Here is a 25,046-nt window from a genome sequence, read left to right on the forward strand (position 1 = left end):
TACTTGTTAATACCAAGTCTGATTCATAGAGACTCTACCGTTTTTCCCCAATGAGCATGAACAATCTAGTAACTAGTAGTTAATCTAAGTCACTCTCACAGCTTTTGCCTAGGATGTGAGAGATCCTGCATTTCACAGCTGTTAAAAACAGCTGCCAACAAGACCATTCCTTTTCCTACGATCTCCGTCTTTAACATATAACAATACAAGCCCAATGACCAGACCATGCAATGGCCATGCCTTATCTTACTTTGTGCAGCCCAGTGACTTTGGGTAGATACTCCACAGAGTATGTCTTGTTCTTGTCACTGTCGGGGGTCACACGTGCCTAGAAGAGAAGATGATCATCAGTTAGAGAAGAAGCAAAGTATGAGTAAGTCATGTGTTGTGAAGCCATTTCTGTCCCAAAAGAGGTATCAGCAAAGAGGTAGCAACAAAAAGAGGGTGGGGGGAAACTACCTAGAAAAAGCTAGGACTCTCTCTAGGGACTGGCCATCAAGGACCGAGAAAACACAAAGTATATTTCCTTGATCACCTATTAGTTTGGTGATTATTATTAGCTTAGGAGATACAAGAACCAGTTTTATGAGCTAAAAATAAAACAGTAAGTTGGGCAGAGACCCTGCCCCATAGGGGAAGCCAGACAATATGTTGGTATATTTCCAAGTTCAAATTGTGCTGTGACAGGAGCAAGGTCTAGACCTAAGAAAATATAATACACTCAGGCCCTGGCTAACAACTTAAGATGGTTAGTAGAGGAAATTCAGGACACCTCAATTAACAAGTCTTGTGACTCATCCAAAGTATCTTTTACTTTATTAAACACTGTGTTCTTGTAAATCAATGTATATTGCAAGAGTTCTTGGGCATGTTGCTTTATCTATGGCAAGCCTCAGGATCTTTTTGGTAACATTTTGGTCGAGAACTATGAGGACATGAAGATACAGTCTCTGGTCTTGATAAGGTCCAGTATCCTTCAGCATCATACCTCTTCTTTGTTTCCTTCTGGGTCCTCAACAAACACCATCACATCTCCCTGCCCGGCACTGATGGTATCTACAGTGAACTTGGCTGGCTGCTTCACCATGTTTCCAGTGGGTTCGATTCCTGCCATGAGGTTAGACAGTAATTATTGAGTTGACCCATTCTCTCACACAAATCATCACCCATTATGTCTTGTCTTTTCTTCGTGTTACCTAACCGACATCCAACTCTAAATATTCAGTTGTTTCAGGCAGCGGCACATGCAATGGTGAAAACATACACAGGTGGTAGCTAGCAGCAGAGCCTGCCTTTGAGAGGTCATACAGGAGAAGGAAAGGTGCACTTTTTTTTTTTAAAAACAACACTGTATATACTTTTTAAAAAATTGTATTTGGTTATTATTTGTAATTAGACTTTTCAATTTTAAGATAGCTAAGCAGAATTAGCTTGATTCAAAGACAAATATCACATAGCTTCTGTCATATGCGGACTTCAGGTGTACACATAAACCATATAAAAGTAGACATAAGACCTTGTGGGAGAAAAAGTCTTTGGAAGGAAAGAAAAGGGTAATGGGGATAAAGAAAGATAAATACTGTGTAATTTTGGTTTTTGGTTTCTCTGTAGCTTTGGAGCCTGTCCTGGAACTAGCTCTTGTAGACCAGGCTGGTCTCGAACTCAGAGATCCGCCTGCCTCTGCCTCCCGAGTGCTGGGATTAAAGGCGTGCGCCACCACCGCCCGGCTGAAAAAGATTTTTTAAGCAAGTGGGTGTAGCTATCCTAAAGAGACTTCAAACCAAAATTAATGAAATGAGATGGAGAAAGACATTTCATAAGCACTAAAGGAAAAAATCCACCATGATGCCATCTCAATTCTGTACATCTATGCCATAAATGGAATGGCACACACATTTGTAAAAGAAACATTACTGAAGCTTAAGTCACACACCGAACTCCACACACTCATAGTGGGAGACTTTAACATCCCACTCTCAAATGGACAGGTCATCCAGACAGAAACTAAACACAGAAATAATGGAACTAACAGACATTATGACTCAAATGGACCTATCAGATCTCTATAGAACATTTCACCCAAACACAAAAGAATATACCTTCTTCTCAGCACCTCATGGAACCGTCTCCAAAACTGACCACATACTCAGTAACAAGTCTTAAAAGATACAAGGCAATTGAAATAACCCCCGTATCCTATCAGACTGCCATGGATTAACATTGGATTTCAACAACAGAAACAACAAAAACCTCCAAACTCGTGGAAACTGAACAACTCTCTATTGAATTACCACTGGGTCAAAGAAGAAATAAAGACTTCCTAGAATTCAATGAAAATGAATGCAAAACCTACCCAAACTTATGGGACACACTGAAAGTGGTGCTAACGGGAAAGAGCATAGGACTAAGTGCCTAAATAAAGAAATTAGAGCATTTTCATGCCAGAGACTTAGAGCACACCTGAAAGATCTAGAACAAAAAGAAGCAGATACACCAAAGAGAAGTAGAAGGCAGGAAATAATCAAAGTGAGGGCTGAAATCAATAAAATAGAAACAAAAAGAACAATACAAAGAATCAATGAAACAGAGAGTTGGCTCTTTGAGAAAACTCAACAAGATAGACAAATTCTTCTCCAAACTAAAAAGCAGAGAGAAAATATTAAAAAAAAAGCCAAAATGAGAATTGCAAAGGGGGATGTAATAACAGACATCAAGGAAATTCGAAGAATCTTAGGTCATACATCAAAAATCTGTATTCCACAAAATTGGGAAATCTAAAATGGACAATTTTCTCAATAGATATCACTTACCGAAGTTAAATCAAGATCAGATAAACAATTTAAATAGACCTATACCCTCCAAAGGAAATAGAAGCAGTCATTAAAAGTCTCCCAACCAAAAAAAGCCCAGGGCCAGACAGTTTTAGTGCAGAATTCTACCAGATCATCAAAGAAGAGCTAATACCAATACTCCTCAGAATAGTCTACAAAATATAAATAGAAGAAACATTGCCAAATTTATTTTATGAGTTCACAGACACCCTGATACTCAAACTACATAAAGAATCAACAACAACAACAAAGAGACAGAGAGGATTACATGCCAATCTCCCTCATGAACATATATGCAAAATACTCAATAAAGTACTCAGAAACTGAATCCAAGAACACATCAAAAAGATCATCCACCATGATCAAGATAACTTCATCCCAGATGCAGGGATGGTTCTACGAAAAATCTGTCAATGTAATCCACCACATAAACAAACTGAAAGACAAAACCACATGATGCTGAAAAAGCCTTTGACAAAATCCAACACCCATTCATGATAAAAGTCTTGGAGAGATCATGAATACAAGGAACATGGCTAAACAAAAGCAATATACAGATATATATATATGTATATGTATATATATACATATATACATATACATATATATATATATATATATATATATATCCAACATCAAATTAAATGGGGAGAAACTCAAGGCAATTCCACTAAAATCAGTAACAAGACAAGCTGTCCACTCTCTCCATATTCACTCCATACAGTATTTGATAATCTAGCTAGAGCAATAAGAAAACTAAAGGGAAACACGGGGATACCAATCAGGAAGGAAGAAGTCAAAGCATTATTGTTTGCAGATGATATAATAGTATACAGAAGTGATTCCAAAAATTCTACCAAGGAACTCCTACAGCTGATAAACACCTTTAGTGAAGTGGCTGGATACAAGGTTAACTAAAAAAAAAAAAAAGGAGAAGAAGAAAAAAGAAAGAAAGAAAAATCAGTAGCCCTCCTATATACAAACAATAAGTGGGCTGAGAAAGAAATCAGGGAAATAACACCCTTCGTAATAGCCACAAACAACATAAAGTATCATAGTGTAACTCTAACCACGCAAGTGAAAGACTTATTTGATAAGAATTTCAGATCTTAGCGAGCCGCGCGGTGGCTCATCGTGTAGGGCGCTGGCGATTGTGCATGTGCGTGCGGGCGTGTGTGTCCGCGAGTTCGAATCCCGTGTGTCTGTGTGCTGCTTGTGCGAACCGTGTGTGTGTGACCCTCTCTCCCACGGCTTCTTGTGGGAAAAAAAAAGAATTTCAGATCTTTGAAGAAAGAAATTAGAGAAGATATCAGAAGATGGAAACATCTCCCATGCTCATGGATCAATAGGAATTAACATAGTAAAAAAGGCCATTCTACCAAAATACTCTACAGACTCAATGCAAGCTCCATTAAATTCCCAACACAATTCTCTACATATCCTGAAAGAACAATACTCAACTTCATATGGAAAAACAAACAAAAACCCAGGATAACTGAAACAATCCCATATAACAAAAGAACTTCCAGAGGTATCACCATCCCAGATTTCAAGTTCTATTACAGGGCACTAATAAATAAAAACCACATAAAAACAGACAGGTGGATCAATGGAATTGAACTGAAGATCCAGATGAAAATCCACACACTTACGGACACATGATTTTTGACAAAGAAGCCAAAATTATACAATGGAAAAAAAGAAAGCATCTTCAACAAACAGTGTTGGTCTAACTGGATGCTGGCATGTAGAAGAAAGCAAATAGATCCATACCTATCACTCTGCACAAAACTCAAGTTCAAGTAGATCAAAGACCTCAACATAAATCCCGATAAACTGAACCTGATAGAAGAGAAAGTGGGCCCTCAGTGGTAATAATGGTGCAAAGTGATCATACAGTATCACAACCAGAGTACTGAAAATGATATGAACAAGACAGAGAGCATTCTATAACCACGAGGAGCCCTCATGTTGCCCTTTTAGGAGTTCCACCCAATTCCCTTCCACACCACCCTCTTCTTATCCTCGACAACCACTAATCTGTTCTCCATCTCTGTAATTTTACCATTTCAAAAATGTTGCATAAATGGAATCATATATTACGCAACCTTATGGTCCTTCTCACTGGAAATCCTGTCGATTCACTCAGGCTACTGCTGCTACTTCTTCACTGATGAGTAACGTTCTGTGCTATGTAGCTATTTACTCCTCCCCCCACTGAAGGATATCTGGGTTATCTCCAGTTGTCTGTCATTTTCAAAGCTGCTATAAACATCCAGATAAAAGTTTTGTAAGAGTGTAAGAGTAAAGCAAGTAAAGCAAATATAAGGTTTTATATCTGGACCTGTCTCCTTCCTCTAAACCTGGTTCCTCGCACAGAGCCCACAAACTCCCTGTAATGTCCAAGTGATCCTGGAATGGGAAAAACCAGTTCCTGACACAGGACTCCTAAGCTCCCTGGAATTTCCTGGGTTGATAGCTTGTGGTGGGAATCTCAGTTAGGACTGGTCACCAGAAGAAAGCCAGGCTTGAGAATCCCACCAAAAGCATCTGAGTTGGGAAAAACATTCGCTTGCCAGGAGTGTGGCCCATCCCAACTCTGAGATCCTGTGAACTTCCCGATACAGACCTCTTTTCATTCTAGAATATACCGGGATACACAGGTATTCCCTGAGCTCTGTTTGTCCGGTCGAACAGGTCACAGGAACCTCTGATTTGGAGTCAAGGAAGATAGAAATTGTAAATAACTCCAGGATCCACTCCTTGTAACCAGTGTCTAAGGCTGGTTAGAGACTGGGGCTTCAACCTGAAGTTCCTCTGCCAATGTCAGGCAGAAGGTTCTAAGAAGACAGCTGATTGTGAGCCATTCAGCTGCTATTCACAGAGAACTAGAAAAGCAGTCAGCAGGAAAATCCACTCCCAGCAATCTGCTGGACAGAAACTAAATATAGGGAGTAGAGGCAGAAAAGCACTTTGTGACTGAGACAGACAAGTGCCAATGGGGGCAACTGCTGGCTTGTACAGGCTTCGTATGTTTAGTGCTAGGTTTTCTTCTTGCTGTTTTAAGTTGAGAACACAGGCTTCTTGCCTACAAAAAGAGAAAATTTTGGGGTGTGTGTGGGTGTGTGTGTGTGTTTTGTTTTATGGTGCTAGGAATTGACCACACAGGTGCTAGGCAAGTTGCCACTGCTGAATTCATTGCTAAGATTTCAATAGTAATTGTGCCAATATGACCATTTAGGAAGAACCCACATCTCTGTTTCAGTCTCTGCGTACTCAGTCTCTTCACTATGATTTCTAGGTTATAAATCCCGTGTTGTATTGCACGCACACCTATTTTCTTTTCTCAGTGACTGTAAACTGACGTGCCATTTTCAATTCCAGGATCCACGTGTGTATTCTACAATGTAAAACTTGCACACAGCCTGGCATGTCACATTGTGCCCTGTCATCTTGCTGAACTTAACTTACTCAAGGAAAGTTTTAATTCTGTTTTGGAAACTTTTGAGAGGGTTTGGTCTTGAAAGCACAGAAATCTCTCTGCCTTTGCCCGGGATTAAAGGAGTATGTCACCACACCTGGCTTTTCTCTTTTATTTTTTTAAGATGGCTGGTACAGACCAGCACATTGTTTGCAACTGGGCATTTTGTTTCTGACTTTGCTGTTGTCCACATTTAAAGCCTACTTCCTACCTAACCTTACCATTCAAAGCTCCCTGCCCATATTATGTTGCAAAGAAATGGTAAGAGCAGCCACCCTCTCCGGTGTTCCAGATCTTAAAACACTCAGTGTTTCACCGCTAATCAGATGTCAGCCACGAGTTTCTGTGGCAGTGACTCTACATTAAATTGAGGAAGTTTGTCTGTCCTTCCCCTTTGCTGAGTCTTACGGATGATTGTTGAATTTTGTCAGTTGCTTTTTTAACATCAGTATGCCCATGCATTTTTCCACCAACTTGTTACTTTAATCTGGTTGATTGTGTTGACACGTTTTCTAATCGTGACCAGCCTTATATTCCTACCCAGTCACCATGTATGACCCATTTTATATTATTACCCAAATATATATGATAATATTTTGTGATGGGTTTTTTACATCCATAGTCCATTGGTCTCTGTGTTTTTGTTTTGTTTTGGTATTGGCTTTGGTTTTACTATTAGTCTCATAAAGTGGGTCGAATCTGTTGCCTAGTTTTGTGAACTGACATAAGCTAGAGTCATCTGGGAAGAGAGAACCTCAATTGAAGAACTGCCTCCTTCGGACTGTATGTATGTCTCTCTGGCATGTATGTGGGAAATGCTGACTAATGATTGATGTGATGACCCAGCCTACCATGGTGGTGCTAACCCTGGGCAGGTGATCCTGGGTTGTATTAAGAAAGCAAGCCAGTAAGCAGCACCCTGCCATGGTCTACTTCAGCTCCTGCCTCCAGGTTCCAGCTGGAGCTTCAGGCTTTCCTCAAAGACTGCAAGGTATAAGCTGAAATAAATCTGTTCTTCCTCCCACATTGCTTCTGGGTCAGTATTTTATCACAGCAGCAGGGACCAAACTCGAACATAAGTGTTCTCATCCCTTATTTATTTTTAAGACCATAAAATCTGTTTTAATTCTTCTCTAAATGTTTGGTAGGATTCTCTAGTGGAATAATCCATAGCATCTGGGGGTTTTCAGGAGACTTTCAATTTTATAAATTAAATTTCCTGAATGTTTCTAGACTCATCCAGGCTATCTGGTTGGATTGGGGTGGTCCGTTGTAGTTAACACAGAATTTTGCTTCCATATTTTTTCTTCCTGTTATTTCAAGATTTCTTCTTTCGCATGTTTCCTTGAAAAGGCCATCCTTTCAGGACAGACTTTTGGTGACAAATTCTTTTGCTTTTCCTTTGTCTGAAAGTAAAGGGATTTCCCTTGGATAAAAAGGATTCTAGTTGATGTCTTTAAAAAAAAAAAACCAAACAAAACAAAACACTTGCAAAATGCAGTGCTACTTCCTTCTGACCTCCACGGTTTTGATGAAAAACCTGCCATTCTGGTATTTCCTTTGGGCATGCTTTCAAGGTCTCACACCAAGCATAAACTTCCGTGGTCTCAGGCAGGTGTAGTGGCAGAGGCTGTAATTCCAGCATTTGGAGGTAACGGTAAACGGTTCAAGACAGTTCTGGACTTACACAAGTCCCTGACACAAAACAATACACCTATTGATACAGGTTCAAATTATATTTCTTATTTCTGCTTACAATATTTGTGCGTCTATACGAAGTTATTCTGTCAGATTGTATACATGCATGTTTCTACCTCTGTTTAGGACATCTTGTATATTAATACAACCTTTAGGATATATTTTTGTATTGTATTATATATTATTCTTACCTCTAAACAAGAGACTTACAAATTGTTTACGTTTTGAGGTCACTGACCTCATTCATTGCACATTTGTTTACAGATTATTTAATATTCTGATGAAGTCTTACTCTTTAAGTTATACAAGTATTAAACATTAGGTCAATAGTTGTTCATGTTTGTTATACATTCAGTCAGATTAATTAGGTTCTTTAGATACATAGAGATTGTATTTTGTCTAAATAGGTAATCTTCAACCCCATCTAAGGCCTGAGAAGGGACATAATATTACTTGAAGCCATGGAGCCGCCAGAGACAGATGCTGGGAGCTTTACCCAGTAAGCCACAGCTATGTGGCATTATACAGATTAATAGAAATGGTTAAATTAATATGAGTTAGCCAATAAGAAGCTAGAGCTAATGAGCCAGGCAGTGATTTAATTAATACAGTTTCTGTGTGATTATTTCGGGTCTTAGCTGGCCAGGTGGCCAGAAACCAACAAGTGACCTCCCTACAACACATTACAGTAAACATTGCCATAACAATCCCTTTATTGAGTTGAATTACTAAGTTCTTTAATTTCTTACCTTTATTTGTACAAACACTGAGGTAAAATGCATCAAAACCCAATATAACCTGGTTTCTATTTTCTCCATTTTTTTCCATAGAAAAAAAAAATAAAAAAATAAAAAAAAAAAAAAAAAAAAAAAAAAAACAAAACAATACACCTCTCATGGTCTTTAGTTTTCTGAAGTGTTTCCAGAGAACCCTTGTCCCCGGGAGAGCTACTACACATATTCCTTCTGCTGGGTGTTTTTATCATGTTCATTTATAGCTTCTAGAGCCAAATATTTCTCTAAGTAGTTTTTAGCTCTGTCTTCTTTTCACCCCTCCCATGCCTCCTCTCATGTGATCATTCACACTTTTGTTTTAGTTCCCACTGGTCTCAGGGGCTCTGTTCATTTTTTTCCTTTTCCTGTCTTTCACTTAGACTACTGGGCCATTTCTCCTGTTCCACGTTTAGTTCAGATTCTCTGCCTTTCCACTCTGCTACTGAACACATCCAAGAAGTCATTTCAGTTCTTCTTTCTTTGGGTTTTTTTTGTGTGTGTGTGTGTATTTTTTCCCCCTAGTTCTAAGATCTTCAGCTTGACTCAAGGTCTTCTGGGCATTTGGGTTTCTGTCTGGGCATTCTATTTATTTCCTAAGACTTCTTTTTTTTTTTTTTCCATTTATTTTAAGAGTATTTTTAATTGTAGTTGAAGTCTTAGTCTTTTTAAAAATGGCCACTGTATTAGTTATTTTTCTCATTACTGTGACCAAATACCTGACAAGAAGGAAGCATTAATTGGTTTTTAGTTCAAGAGTTCACCATGGAAGGAACTTATGGTGGCAGGAGCTGGAGCTGCCTGGTCAGCGGGTGACATCATATTCACAGTTAAGAAACATAGTGGATACAGGTTTCGTCTCAGTTTCTTTTTATTCAATTCACCAGCGATCCCAGATAATGGAATAGTTTAGGATAATTTTCATACCTCAACTAACCTAATCTAGAAAATCCTACACAGACTTGCTCAAAAGTTGATCTGCTAGGTGATTCTAAATCCCATCAAGTAAAAAATTTTAACACCATAGGCACTTTAAAAATCTTAGCAGATAATTCTTATATGTCTATCATCCCACTACTGACATCAGTGATCCTTTTTATTTGATTTGAGATCTTGGTTCATGGTGCAGCAAGTGATTTTTTTTTAAATATTTATTTATTTATTTTGTATACAATATTCTGTCTGTGTGTATGCCTGCAGGCCAGAAGAGGGCACCAGACCCCATTACAGATGGTTGTGAGCCACCATGTGGTTGCTGGGAATTGAACTCAGGACCTTTGGAAGAGCAAGCTATGCTCTTAACCTCTGAGCCATCTCTCCAGCCCCCAGCAAGTGATTTTTTAAGGTGAAGCTTGAACAGTTAGGTTCTATGTCATGGGACTCTGGGTCTTAGGTCTCCTCTCTATTGGTTTGTTTTTTATTACACCCCTCCAGCAGGGGAAGAAGTCCAGGATGCCCATTCAACTCCCACTGTACTTGAGGTTTTAATTGAGAGGGGCTCCCCATTTCCAATGAGTTAGGGTTGAGTTTTAGCTCCCCCTCTAACAGCCAGAAGAGGAACACCTTACACAGCCTTTGCTGATATCATCACTACCTTAAAACTAGACTCTAGTCAAAGTCTTGGCTCCACCTTTACTATGCTTATAAATGAACAGGGCAGGGTTTTTTCCTAAGGTGTTTGGCTGAACATAGAGCACGTACTGTGCTGACAGAGCATTCTGCCTTTGGGCGGCAGGGATATGGCTCAATGATAGAATATTTGTTTTAGCTTTCATAAGGATATCTCGGTATGACACCCCCCCCCCCCATGACCCACACCCCATTTAAAATAAATGCCTCAGACTTGAAAGGAAAGAAAGGGATTAGAAATTGCAAAGTGGACTTTCATATTTTATTTTCTGTTTTCCTTTTGCTTATAAAATGATCAGATCACTAACAATAAGATTTGGACACACACCTACGACATTGACAAGCACTTACTCCATCCGACTCCAGCAGTCTGAGAAATCACTTATTCTGCATCTTATCTTGTCAATGACTCAGGTAAATTAGTGTAATGTCCCCTAGCTAACCAGGTTTGGTTGGGAAGCTGAACCACATCCTCCATACTCCATAAAATTCCAGCAGAGTCATGCTCACTATGTGGAACCCTCTAGTTATTCAGACAGAGGGTTGCTCAGCTAAGGAACAGATGTGTTCAATAACGCTAACCCTGCAGGGGAGCCTTACAAAGATCCTAAGCCCCAGGCAACTCAGAGTTCAACAGATGAATTTGCAATTTTTAACTGGAGTCAATGCGAATCTATTCAATATCCACAGTAGAAAACAAACCTCTGAACCCTCTTAGAAACTAAACTACATGGAGTAGTCTCTACTCCTAGTCTGAGTAGCAAACTAGGTAACACATAAAACATCATAATGAAGCAAAAGAGGCCTGACTTGCATCTCACCAAGGAAGAAGGACGTGTCTCACAGACCCTTTGTATGGTACCCCCACTACCCAAAGTGACCATGTTGCCTTCTTATTTTAAAAGAAGAAAAGTTAAGCAAAGAATCACAACATGGTCCAGCAATTGTATGCCTAGGTATATACCCAAAAGATCCTGGTACCAATGTTCCTGGCAGCACTGTTCACAATGGCTACAAGGTGGAACAACACAAACGCTTATAAGTAAATGAATGAATAAACCAAATACAGGACATACGACAGAATATCATCACCCATAAAGAAGAAAGGAAATGTGATATATGCTAGAATGTAAAAAAAAAAATTCTGAAAATATGTTAAGTGAGGTAAACTGGAGACAACAGTCACACACAATATTGCTCCATTTCCAGATACCTATACAAATGCACCAACAGAAAACAGAATGGAGGGTGCCAAGAGAAAGGGTGGGGGGAGAGAAGGGAGAGCTTGTTTAATGAGCACAGTGTTTTGCTTTGGAAGGTAAAAATTGCTCTGCAGATGAACAGCAATGGTGATAGCCCTTATGACACGTGGGGGTGTTTAATGTCCCAGAACATTATATTCTGAGCAATAAATTTATCATGATGAAAAGAAAATGTAAAAACAAACCTACACACAAATAAACATGAGATGAAAACAGCTTGTTTCTTCCTAACATTCCCAACACCTACAAAGAAGGAAATGGGCAACGCGCAGCCACATTCCTGAACTAGTGAGCAGTCATTTTCTGGAAGACAGCACCATGAAAGGAAACCATCTCACACTAACAATGAGGAAACTGGACAACCAGTGATAAGGTTATTACAAGCAAGCATTTTATGCCTTGATTAAAGTAAGCCCCTTTGGTCAGTATGTTGATAGGAGAGTCATCTCTAGCTTTTCTGCATTAAGGAAACATTATCTGTAAGAGTCCTCATAGCATATATCACCTTGGTTATGGCTCAGAGAAAGCTACTTGGAGATGATGGGCAGTGGGAAGAGGGCCTCCAGAGTTGTCCAGTCCTTATTAACCAACAAGAGGGGAAGCACCAAAATGTACAAATAAGCATCTAAGTGTTGGAGTCCAAGAATATAGAAATGTAGGTTCTAGAAATAGGAACGTGCAAATAAAGAGATATACAGCTGTAAACCCAGGAGAATGAGAGCAGACTGTCACCAGCTTAGATTAACTGTTAACAGTGGTTTACCTTGCTCCACAACCCATAGCTCTGTCTGCAAGGCTGAAGCGTTCTTCTGCAAACTGAGAGTCCCTCTTGCAAACTGAGGGTCAGCTTTTAGGTAAACCCCCACCCCACCCTCCACTCATGACCAACAACTGATGTGAGCTGAGTTAACTTTTAACCTGACTTTTTGTTTGTGCATTTTCCCATACCCTTCCCTGCTATGCAAAACTAGCAATATCAGGGGAGTATGGAGCTTTGGTGAACACCATCAGGAAGTGCCAGAGAGAAACAATGGGTTAAATAACAAACACTAGTTTAACAACAATAACAACTACAACAACAGAAGAAACCAGATAATGGAAGTTGTAAAAGAAAAAGCAATTTGTATCTGAGTTGCACCTTGAGATTGTAAAAATTCTTTTGCTCATGCCTAATGCTTGCTTCTTGCTATAGAAAGGTGAGTTCGGAAACAGCCTGTCTCCGGCTAAGGTCACAGCTATTGCTGATAAGCTTTTTGTTTCCCCATGGAGATTTTTTCTTTTTCCTGGAATAAAGTCTGCTCCTGGTTTAGGAGACTTTGGTGGTCTGTCCCCATCTTTGCACGACCCCCATGGAACCAAGAGTATTAGCTAATTTTAGTTACAAAAATTAAGAAATAAAATGTACTTCTTGTCTTCTTTATAAGAAAGGGGAACTGCTGCACTAATCTTACCAGAAATCAAACTCACAGCCATGTAGTTGTTGTTTTATTTCTTGTTTGTTCGTTTAACTTTTGTGGGTTTTTTTTTTTTTTTTTTTTTTGGAGACAAGGTTTCTCTGTGTGTAGCCCTGGCTGTCCTCAAACTCAGAGATCCTCCTGCCTCTGCTCCTGAATACTGGGACTAAAGGTGTGCCCCACCACACCCGGCTTGTTCCTTTGTTTTAAAACAGGGTCATACTGTTATTCTGGTCAACCTTAAACTTGACATTCCCCATCTTCAGCCTTCCAAAGCACTGAGATTTAAAGGCAACACATACCACCATATCCAACTGTTAATTAACCTCCTTTAAAAACTTGTAGACTTCAAATCAGCTGCTGACCACAACTGACCAGATGCCTGGAATGGCTCTGACCAGCCACAGGTGCTGGGCATCTTACAGTGAGAGTTATAAACAGGATGTTTCAGCAAGGAAGTGCCCACCAGGGATTAACAATAGTTCCCACCTCATTTGGAAACCTGAAGCGGATTCTGCCTGACAAGAGAAATCAATCAGCATCCAGAAGGCAGAGGCTCTTACCCCACCCCCATCCCTGACCTGGGGCAAGACCCATCCCAGCCACTGTGGACCAGGCTCTGGCTCTTAAATGAGAGCATCAGCCTTCCCAGGGCTACTGCATGAAGCACACAAAGCAGCAAATTCAGTATACACTACTTCAGAAAAGACAGATTCTCAAGAAAGAATAAGGTAATCATAAACAAACAGAATTTTAGGTCTAAACACATTCTCTCTCTCTCTCTCCCTCTCCCTCCCCCCCTCCCCCTCTCTCTCTAAAGGTGCAGGGTATCTTTAGAGACTGGACCCTTACATCCTTGTGTCTTGGCTAGACTGGAAGGTCAGAAAGACCTAGATATCCTATCTCTGCCTCCCTAGTCCAGGAAATACAGAAGTGTGCCACCATCCCTGGTTTTTAGGTGAGTGCTGGGGATCCCAACTCTGTCAGGTCCCCGTGCTTGCACAAGAAGCCCTTCCTGACTATACCATCTCCTTAGCGTCCTGATCCCGAGAGAATTGCTCCAAGGATCTATTGCCAGAGAACAAGCCTCAGATCCAACAAGACCAGCACTTACCTCTCCCATAGGCCCTGGCTTTCTTTGGGTTGAGTTTGGGTTTAAGAGGAGCGCCTGGTTTGAGCTTGGCTTTGGGGAACTGAGATAGGTAGGTCATCACGGAGTGCTCATCTACATCCGGGTGAATAATCTCCTCAGGAGTGATGACCTAGAATGACAACACGATGTGTGACCGCTCTGCCACGCCACTTCGCAGCCACTGAAATCTCCCTTAAACCACAGGCTACAAATAAGAAACTCACTTTCTCACTCTAGTGAAATCACATTAAAACCATACCAAGATCAGCGTTTGAATACACATGTGTTGCTGGTTCCTTTCTAAGGTGGGAGATCATTCTCCCAAAATTCTACATGTAATTCCCAGAGATTCCTGACATGCCCCTCCCCCCACATCTCCTTCAAAAGACTTCCTGTTCACTCCCCTGGTCCAATGTTTCAGAAAGCGGATAAGGTACAGGAGGGAAAGGAACATACCCGTAAAGCAATGGCAATGTTTTTAAAGCACATCAGCAGGCCTTTCCTTTTGCTCATCTACTGTGTATCTATCCCTGCACTAATAAGAATAAAGAAGACCAGTGAGAAAGTCAGCACATACCTATAACCTCAGCACTCGGGAGGCTGAGCGGGAAGATGGCAAGTTTGATGTTAGCCTGTGATTTATAGTGAAGTTTTGGCTCAAAACACAAACAAGTAGTAATGACGGCGGTGGCGCACGCCTTTAATTCCAGCATTCTGGAGGCAGAGGCGGGAGGATCTCTGGGCCAGCCTGGTCTACAGAGGGAGTTCCAGGACAGCTAGAGCTATAGAGAGAAACTCTGGCTCACAACAACAACAACAACAACAACATCTAAGCAGGACAGTAGGGGACAACATAGGAGCCATGTGGTCTTAAATATATTAGGAGCCTTTAAAAATGAGGAGGGGAACTAGAGAGACGGCTTGATTTTTAAGAAGTGGATAGCACTTACAGAGAACCTAATTTCAGTTCCCAGAAGCTTGTAACAGTTTGTAATTTCAGCTCTAGGAATCCATGCCTCTGGCCTCTGAAAGACCCCCTTTACACACACACAATAAAAAATAAAATAAAATATTGGGGGAGGTTCTCTGGACACTCAGTTTAGGGCCAATATTAGATCCAGGTTAGACAGGGAACTTTTCTAAAGTTATCAGCATCCTTGATTCACTACCTGACCCAGCCCTAACTTGCAAGATCCTCCCTGTCCCCAGTGAGGATGCACAGTGGTGAGCCACACCTCCTCAGAGCAGCAGAAGGCTCTACACCTCATGAGCCATATCAACCAAATGCAATTAAGAAATGAGAAAATGCACTGTGGCCAGTAGCTAAGAACAAAACAGCTAGAGGTTTTAAATAGTCATCTACAAAACAATCCATTAAAAGCAAAATATGCACTGATTTGGTATTTCTCTCCAAAAACTCCTATAGTAATTTTATAGTACCCAGCATCACAGAGCACCACAAAGAGGTGGTGTCAGATTAAAAGAGAGATGAGAATGCAATACAGCACTTCCTGGGGGTGACAGATCTGAGAACTGTCATGTATCAGATACATGACTTCAAAACCATAGCAAAGAAACAGGTCAGCTTTCCTACCTCCTGGGGAAACCATGGAATATACTGAACTCAACTCTGAACACCGACTCGGACTTCAGCATAGTCTACAGTGAAGGATCTTCTGTCCCATAGGACTGGTTTTTCTACAACTTCACTTTGATCTTAGCTTTGATGTTGGGAGCCATGGTTCTTTCAGGGGGATTTTTACAAGGAAAAGATTGGTTTCAAGTAAGATATGCAGCAATTTAGAGGTTATCTTTGACTTACCAAAAGCTTGAGTCCCCTTGTGATTACTGTGATAGATTATGGGCAATGCAAATTCTGCTGCAATTTCCACTAATGGATTATTATTACTGATTTACAATAACAGAAAGTTCTAAATACAAATTAAAATGATGTTTCTTTTATATAGGTTTAAAAAATCGTCAAATACTGGTAGCTCCGTATGACTCATTCTAATAGTTAAAACCATGCTTGCTGGCTGGTTTTAAAAATAACCTTCAAAATATCTGGAACCAAGAGAACTGAAAATTTGCAGTGAGACACACCTGAAATCCCAGCACTCCAGAGGCTGAGACAAAATCAGGAGTTCAAAGTCAGCCCGGATTATACAGTAAGACATCAAGCAGGAGGTGAGAGGAAGGGTAGTAAAGAGGGAAGTAGGGGGAGGAATCACCAGCTTGTGACGTGAAGATTTCTGAATGATCTAAAAGCTACTGAATCTACACGAACCTATCATTACGAATTAACTGGGAGAGTGCTGGAGGCGAGGTTCTTTAAAGGCTGAATGCCAAGAAGGTCAGACTGTGGTCTGACCCAGAAAGGCATCCAGACTACCAGCAACAACTTAGTGGGTGGGAGCTGTCTCCTGGGACGCAGCGGCGCGCATATAGATACCTGTGGGACGCCCAGCCAGTCGTCAGCCTGCTGCATGGCTTCTCGCGCATTATCCACTGGCCTCTGTGGGTCCCAGGATTCCCAGTCTGGGCACAGACCTGTTCGTGACACAGGAAGTGTGCTTTTAGCAATTAGTTGATGAAGAGATTAAAAGAAGTCATGTGCTGATTACAAAACCATTTAGTCTTTTTACTCAGCAATTTCCACCAACTTCTTAACTAACTGTACATCTGAGGTGTAAAAGAATACAATGGTTAAGAGCCTATCAGCATGGAAACTATTCAGCATGAGCAAAGGCATGCTTATAGGACACTCTTCTGACAGCAAGAACAGGGCTACCCATTGCTTCAAGATCTACTAAAACAAAGAAGGTCTATAAAACTGCTTGGGCTTGGTGCCTTTCTACAGGAAAGGTATTCTTTTAATACTACGCCTAGATATATCTAACAAAGATTAAGCTAGCATCCTATGTGATTCAAAACTCCAGTTGCCCAAACACACAATCCTAGAGCCATTTAAAAGGCCCTAATAAGTACAAGTAGTGTAGAATTGAAGTAAAGCTCTCTGATTTAAACTCAGAAGAGCTAGCATAAATTGTGTCTTTGGGTGGAAGTAAGGAAGAGGTCACTAGGAAATGAGCGAATACTATACTTTAAAAAAAAGGCATTTATTTATTTGTTATGTACGTGTGAGTGTATAGACACATGCACATACCACGGTGCCCAGAAATAAGTTTTCTCCTTCCACCATGTGGGTATCAGGGATTGAACATGGGTCATTGAGACTTGATGGTAAGGGCCTTTATCCATTGAGCCAGCTTGATGGCCTAATGCTACACTTTGAATTAGTCCTGGAAGATTCAAGCTTGTAGGCGGTCAAGGAGGAATGAGGCTTTGATGCAGCCTTTTCTCCCTGACACCAGTGAGTTCTGCTTTGAGCGCACTGAGACTCGTCGCTTTGCTCAGTATTAATGTGCCCAGCTCACGTAGAATACTCAGTAAATGGAAGATATAATTATTAAAGTATGGTTTTTTAATAAAAATAATTTGGGGGTGGCATATAAACACTGGTTCTAGTTTTTCTACTGTGTGTGAGCCAGTAAACTCTACCCATCAATCTAAGCCTCTAGTGAGGATAATTACATCTTGGTGTCCACTCAACCACTCAGAAAAGAGCCAGCCAGGTTGGAAAAGGCTCTAACTGGATCCACACCAAGTAGTATTCTGCAGCAATACCGAGAGAAGGGGGCAAAGAAAGCCATATATAGGCAAACTAGTAGTTAATAAAAACAGTCACTTTCCATTCAGCAGAAGACTTTAGATTCCCATGCCAAGCCACTGAAGTGAGCCACATGTTTTCTTTAAGCCAACAGGAAACGAGGCACCAATGTGGGAAGACACAGGACTGGAATCTGGATTATAACCCCAAAGCCTGCTCAAAATTCAGGCTCTGGGGCTTCTTTGGTGATCTGAATAGCTGACTGGATACACTGGCAAATGTGTATGGATAGACCTTTGAAAGAGCACACAGAACACCTGTGGCTCATCCTCTGTCTTACAACGGCTTAAAAACCTTTCTCATAGAAATCCAGGTTTGGGACCTACACGCTCCACCCTAGAGAGATGGTTTAGGCAATTATGGGCACTTACCTGGAGCACAGCTGTCTACCAGGGCTCCCAAAGCTTTGCCATCTTGCCAGTTCTGATTAAAGTTGGTGATAGGCAAGTATGGGATCTTGTTCTGAATCCATCCCAGCAGCCTCTGCTTTGGTGTCTGCTTCTTGGCATCATCATCCCCTTCATCTTCCCATACAGGCATGGAGATGGAGTAATGAAGAATCAAAGTCCATACCAGGCCCAAGATGAGCTTCAGGTTTCCATCGACAATGGCTTTGCTATCTGGAAAGACAAGACAACAGCTTGGTCACTCAGAGTTACAAAAAAGTGTGTCCAGCTCTTTGTACAAAGTTAATGGAACCCCCGTCCACAGGGAACCGTACTGAGATACCTCAGTGTGAAAGGACGCAGTGCTAGGATCTGCTTCAAAGCATCTCCAAATGGAACGACTCCAGCAACAATCCAGGGTGTTTGTTAACTATTGCCCTGGGTCATTATATTACTGTCTCTACTTTTCTGCATGCTTAGAATTCTCCATGCAAAGAAATATTAAATTTTAGAGAAGTCCATGTTTGAAGCTCAGTGGATGAGATAGATCAACAACTACCAGTGCCACAGATGAGCCCCTGACTCAGCACACACAAATGGATGTCAAGATAGCAAGTGATCAAAAGCTTGGAGGCAGACGATATGCTTGTGACTGACGTTTAAATATGGTGGGAGATGTAGGAGAAAATTTTGACTAGAGAAACTGATGAAGAGACATAAATTAACAAAATGGAATTCCCCAGTGCTCTTCGTCCAGGATCTGGTTGCCTCTCCACTGAAAGGCAGCTGAAACGAAGAACTGATCCTGAGCAGGAGACTCAAGACTTTGATACAATTCCCTCTTCAAATGTAGAAGACATTCAAAGAGAGGGCTGCACTCATGTGGACACCAAGAAATGATCTGAGGGCTTAATGGGTAAAGGTGCTCACTGCCAAGCCTAAGATTTCAGTGATGAAAGTGATTTTCCTCTTTTCTCTAAGCACATAAACACACACACACACACACACACACACACACACACACACACACATTCTCTCTCTGTCTCTCTCTCATACAAAAATAAATGTTATAAAAAAAAAGAAGAAATGACCTGAGGAGTCTTCCACATTGAAGCAAATTAATTCACAAGTAACTTAACACTTCCAAGCCTGCAATAAATGTAATTACTATGGTGCCGTTTCTCACCAGTTGGCCTACCCCACTGTTTTGTACCTAAGTTTCTGGCTGTTTTTCTTTCAATTAAAGTAGATGTTTTCAAGGCTGCAGAAATGTTCAGCAGTTAAGAGCACACAACTGCTTTTCTAACAACCTGACTTTGGCTCCTAGTATCCATGTGTGGCTCACGACAACCCGCAGCTCCAGCTTCAAGACCTGATGCCTCAGCTAAAAGGGTGTCTGCACTCATGTGCAGACACAGGTACATAGTTTTAAAACAATAAAAATGAATCCCAAATTGATGTTTCCTTTATAGCTTAAAATTTAAATAAATCACTTCAGAAATACAGACAATAAAAGGTGTGTGTGTGTGTCCCAGAGATAATAATGGTGTACAGTCTGAACTACTGCCACTTGTTTGCTGTTCTGATTTTATATCTTTCTGCACAAATGTTTAAATGTTTCTTTTTACTAGCAATTATATCAGAGACCTCCTTTCCCTATAAAAACTGTTTCTGTTTATATTCCTATCTATACATTTAAGAGGCTGGCTTCCCCTTTAATCTTACCAATGTTGACTTATCAATCACATTCATCTCTGCTGCTCAGTCACGACACTCATTCAGAAGATAGTTAAGCTAATAATGCAACCAGAAAAGTCTCTGTAGACAAGCCTAAATCAGGGCTCCTTTCTCATCCTATCCCTGATTCAGAGAGTTTGTCAATACCCTGGCCAGTTGTGTCCTCATTTTTGTTTTTTGAGGCAGATTCTTGTACTGTAGTCTAAGCTGGCTTCAAATTTGTGGTTATCCCGTTGCTTCCCAGGTGCTGGATTATGGGCATATAATACCATGCCTGGTTCTCTGTTCACTCACCTTCCACCTGCACCCATCAAAATTTAAACACTATCTTTAGAATTGATCTTTATCACTCATCATCAAGATATCCTTCCACATCATCAAGAATCACCCCTTATCCTACTAAGACCCAAGTTGAAAACATCGCAACTATTTTGGGATCCCCTTTAAGCCTCTGGTACAGTTTCTAAAGCGTGTCATCTCTTGGCAAATATTTGAACATTCCGATAGATGTGCAGCTTCTCCCTCTCCTGGTATCCCTGAGAGCCGTGAAGGTGAGCTGCTATTTAAACAGTCTCAACATCATAGTTCTAGTTGGGTACCTCTGTTGGCCTCAACTAACTGATGGTGCCAGCTGTCCAATCAAACTCCTTCAGCACATAGGACCTAAGCAGGTACCAGTCATTGTCCTGAGGCTTGTCACATCCACCTAACCACACACGGCATACTCAGGTTCAAAGTTGGCCTCTTCCAAGATGACAGCTGACTTGCATTACAGGACTGCTTTATGTTCTGATTTCTTTGCCTCCGAGAACTTTCATCCTATCTTCCTGTGGAGTACACTTTCATATACACCAAGGCTGGTGGTGCTACACTCACAACCTCATGTGTGCCAGGATCCTTTCCTTCAACATCAGGACTACCTACCAGACCCTCTGCCTTCCACTCCCTCAGCGGGACCATAGTGGGACACTGAGCATTCTTCAGCTGGCAGTTTTCCCACCGTGAGGCACCTGAACTTTAAAGACAAACCAAACTGCACACAATGTGGAAGCAGCTCAGCACACTGGAGACACCAATAACCTCTCGCACTGTGAGTTAAGAAGCCTCGTTCCACCACAGGCATGTCTGCAAAACTCAAACTTCCCTGAGGTATGTGTAAAACGGATGCTTTTCAGAAGAAGACTTGCATGCTTGCCTTGTAAGTGCAAGGCCCTCCTGGGTTCAATCTTTAGCACAAGAAAAAAGGACAAATCTCATCTGGGTGTGGGAGTATACATTTGTAACCTCAGCACTAGGGAGGCCAAGGCAGGAGGATCCTCTGGAATTCAATGGCAGTGAGTTCATGCTCAGCCTGGGCTACTGTCTCAAAGCAAGCAAGACACTGTCTCAAAACATATGTATGCCTAACTGCATGGGCACACTTATCTCATAACTTGAAGTCAGATAGCTCTACTTCTATACAGGTTACATATGTTGCTTTAAAGGAGAAAGCAAAGTCTTTTTCAAGCAGATTTTGGAGAAGCATGACCCAGTCAAAGGCTGAGCCAAACTTAAAATATACAATGCCCAGGACTTCTGTTTCCAATTGAGTTCAAGGTGGGTGTCCTAACAGGAAAGTCCCCTTTATGGCCTTCTGGGATACATGATACCTTCATGCTGCTAGTCTAAGAAGCTGGAGGGAGGACAGGCTTCATTCCAAAAGTGAGTTTTGACAGGTAAAGGCTCAAATGTTTAGCTCAGCTCTTAGAACAATAAAAAGATGGAGACTTGCCCAAAAGACCTCCCCAGTTCCCATCCATAGGAAACAGGAGACTTCCTAGGCCTTGGAAAGGAAATGTTACAGGGTATCCCAGTGTGCGTGTCTGGCTATTGCTATGGACCTGGTGTGCTGTGTGGTGCTCATTCTGACACACAAGAGGAGGAAAAGACCAGAGTGAACAAAAGCATCCCCAGAGTAAGAGGCTGGAGGGCCACTAGCTTTCACCAACAAAACAAGCCGACGCCCAGCAAGACTGCCCAATCTCCCAGACTCTGCTTGAACTGGAACCTGGCCATGGATTTCTCCTCCCCAAATCTGACCAATCATGGGTCCCACATAACTACCCTGGCAATTGACAATACTGCCCCCAAGCCACACACTTTCTCAAACTACCTACAATTATCTAGTTACTTTTAAATGACAGCATTGGCCCTTTTCTTTTTCAATAGCTAGAAAGTCAGTTTAAACTACTATAAATTCTAAGATGGAATTATTTTTATATCAGCTCTCTGGTCCTTGTTAAGAAGCATTTGTATGTGGAATGGGGTCAATTATGAGGTGAGTACCAGATATTTTAAGAATTCTGCAGAAGCAACTTTGAAAACCTCCTTGAAGGGCCAGTTCTCCAAAAGTCAGTGATGTGGTAGCTTTCACCTCTCTCAACTCTCATCAACGAGGCCCAGACCCATACAACTATGTTTCATATTTTGTACATCTAGTGCTATCCTGGCACGTCATGGGAGTTCCTGGCTGCTAATGATTAACCAAGGTAGCAGGGGTAGTTAGTGAGCCTGGAGAACAGACGTGGGTGGAGAACATTCCATAGTTTTACTCTTTTGAATGAGAACAATAGGCCATCCTTTGGTCACAAAATGGCTGGCTACAGGGTCATAAACAGGCAACAACTGACACCAGAAATTAAGAAGGAAAGAACGTCACCAGGGCCACAAGAACAGAAAGTTCCACATTCTCTGCTCTCTGTCCACTAAGCAACTGTTACCTGCTAAGAGCCAGTGCAGCTCAGAGCCTGAAGTACAGACGGTTAATACATGAACGTATGCTCTACGTGCTTAGCCACTAGGAAAATGCAAGACAAAACTGCACTGAGATTTGCTGCTTCTGTCAGAATGGCTAACATTAAAAACAAAACGAAACAAAAAACCAACAAGGGTCTGAGAGACGGCTCAACGGTTAAGGTGGTTAAGGCATTTGCTGTTCTTGCAGAGGACAGGGGCTTGGATATCAGCATCCACATGGCTGTCTCCAACTTGCTACTGGGATCTGGTGCCCTCTTCTAACCTCCAAGGGTATTGCATGCACAGGGTACACTTGGATACATGCAGGCAAACACACCCACATAAAAACAACAAACGCTGGCAAGGTGGAGGAGGGGAGGAAGGCACCTTACAAAATGTTGGTGGGAAAATACACTACAGCAGCCACTATAGAAGGTGCCTTTCTTGTGCCAGGCTGGTGGTGGCATGTGACTTTAATCCTAACACTTGGGAGGCAGAGGCAGGTGGATCTCTGTGAGTTTGAGGCCAGCCTGGTCTATAGAACTAGTTTCAGGACAGGCAAGGCTGTTACATAATGAAACCCTGTCCCCCAAAAAACTAAAAGCTAAAAGTCAACTTACCATATGATTAAGCTGTACCATTCATTCCTGGATACACAGCCATACCAGAGATACCAGCCCATCCATGTGTGCTGCTGTATGGCAGAGTTACAAAACCATCTTAGATCTCCACTGATGGAAAAGTTGTGTGTGCATGCATGTGTGTGTGAGTGTGTGCACGCACATGTATACAATGTAGAATATATATGCAGCTATAAAGAATAAAAAACAAATTGTACCATTTGTAGAAAAATAGATAAAACTCAACAAATATATTAAGTAAAAAAATATTTCCATATTCCTATATGGAAACTAGGGAGTATGTACAAACATGCATGTATACATGTTTGTAAACACCACACACACACACACACACAGAGCACATGAGGAGAACTAGCAGAGAAAAGGGTGAGAAAGGTAACCGGGAGTGAATACAGTCAGAGCACCTGATACATGTGAACAAAAACACCAAAAATCCACTGCTTACTACAACAAATATATACGGGCTGAAAAGCGAAGAGCAGAAGAATCAACTAGATTTTTCTCTTTGGATAAGGCAGCACTTCTCTGAGCTTTATTTTCCTCATCTGACAAACAGACTCCATAGGGTATGGTGTGAGGCGTGAGACCAGAGAATGCCAAGAGTTAAGTGTGCTGTCTGGAACACAGCAGGTGCTTCATAAGTCTACCTCCTTCCCCTCCTGCGTTCATTTACCTACATTTCCCCTACCGTGACAAACATTCTTTCTCAGAGACAGAAGCATATTTCAACTGTCATTTCTAAGCAGAGGAAAAAAAAAAGGGCTTGGTGGATTTAAATGCAGTTAAAATGTCCAACTATCACCTCTCTGAGCCAAGCCATTCATTAGGAGGGCCCAGAACCTCCGAGGCTTCCCCTCCTGACTACCACATTACTGTCAGTCTGGGGAAAAGAGAGTTGAGATCTCCATTAAGCAAGACACCAGTGGGCTGAGCAGTGAAAGACCCACATGGCCTGAGAAGCTCCTTTCCCAACAGAGGTCCCAGAGACTAGCAAGGAACTGAATCTTGCAAAAGGAACTTGGTACTCCGGGCAGACCATCTGGGCCAGGTGCTCACCCCTGTTGGGCTGTCCTGATTTCAAAGTGCCTCGTCGGTGGTCCCCAACTTTCCTGGCCTGGAACTCCCCATCTCCTTGGCTAAGCCTAGAGGGAAGGTCAGGGAGAGCCAGAAAGGACAGGTTCTAGGAATACTCCATCACCTCTTCTCTCTACACTTCAGTTCTTTCCCTCACCTGGAAAAAGAGATGATGCTGACATACAAGCCCAGCCTGGGGGGGAGGGGGGATGCAATCCCTGCTGTAATAAATAGCAGTGCCTCTCAACAACTCCACGGCCAGCTTTCCTGAAGTGTTGCTGCTGTTACTATGCCTTGCTCAGAGCAGAGGTCTTCCTGTTGTTGGCCTCAGTTGCTGGTGAGCCTGCAACAGCACTTTCCTGTACAGGACTGCTCCCAGATCATCCTGAACTGTACAGTTCTCCTGGGCTGAGGAGCCAGAGATAGCAGGACCTGGAGCTCACTGG

At 41.7% G+C, this 25,046-nt stretch overlaps 1 protein-coding gene across 3 annotated transcripts in view; it reads right to left on the reverse strand.

Annotated features, from left to right (window-relative positions):
• Flnb (filamin B) overlaps window positions 1-25,046 on the reverse strand; it is a 139,830-nt gene that overhangs the window by 73,781 nt on the left and 41,003 nt on the right. For all 3 annotated transcript variants that reach the window (XM_038350205.2, XM_038350204.2, XM_038350206.2), the window contains exons 2-6: window positions 18,359-18,607; window positions 16,710-16,807; window positions 14,240-14,387; window positions 989-1,107; window positions 251-328 (exon numbers count right to left, since the gene is read on the reverse strand). In XM_038350205.2, the coding sequence (XP_038206133.1) occupies window positions 251-328; window positions 989-1,107; window positions 14,240-14,387; window positions 16,710-16,807; window positions 18,359-18,607 (692 nt within the window). The remainder of the gene's footprint in view (window positions 1-250; window positions 329-988; window positions 1,108-14,239; window positions 14,388-16,709; window positions 16,808-18,358; window positions 18,608-25,046) is intronic.

Source organism: Arvicola amphibius, chromosome 12, assembly GCF_903992535.2.
Source record: "Arvicola amphibius chromosome 12, mArvAmp1.2, whole genome shotgun sequence".
In the NCBI taxonomy this organism is placed as follows: Eukaryota; Metazoa; Chordata; class Mammalia; order Rodentia; family Cricetidae; genus Arvicola; species Arvicola amphibius.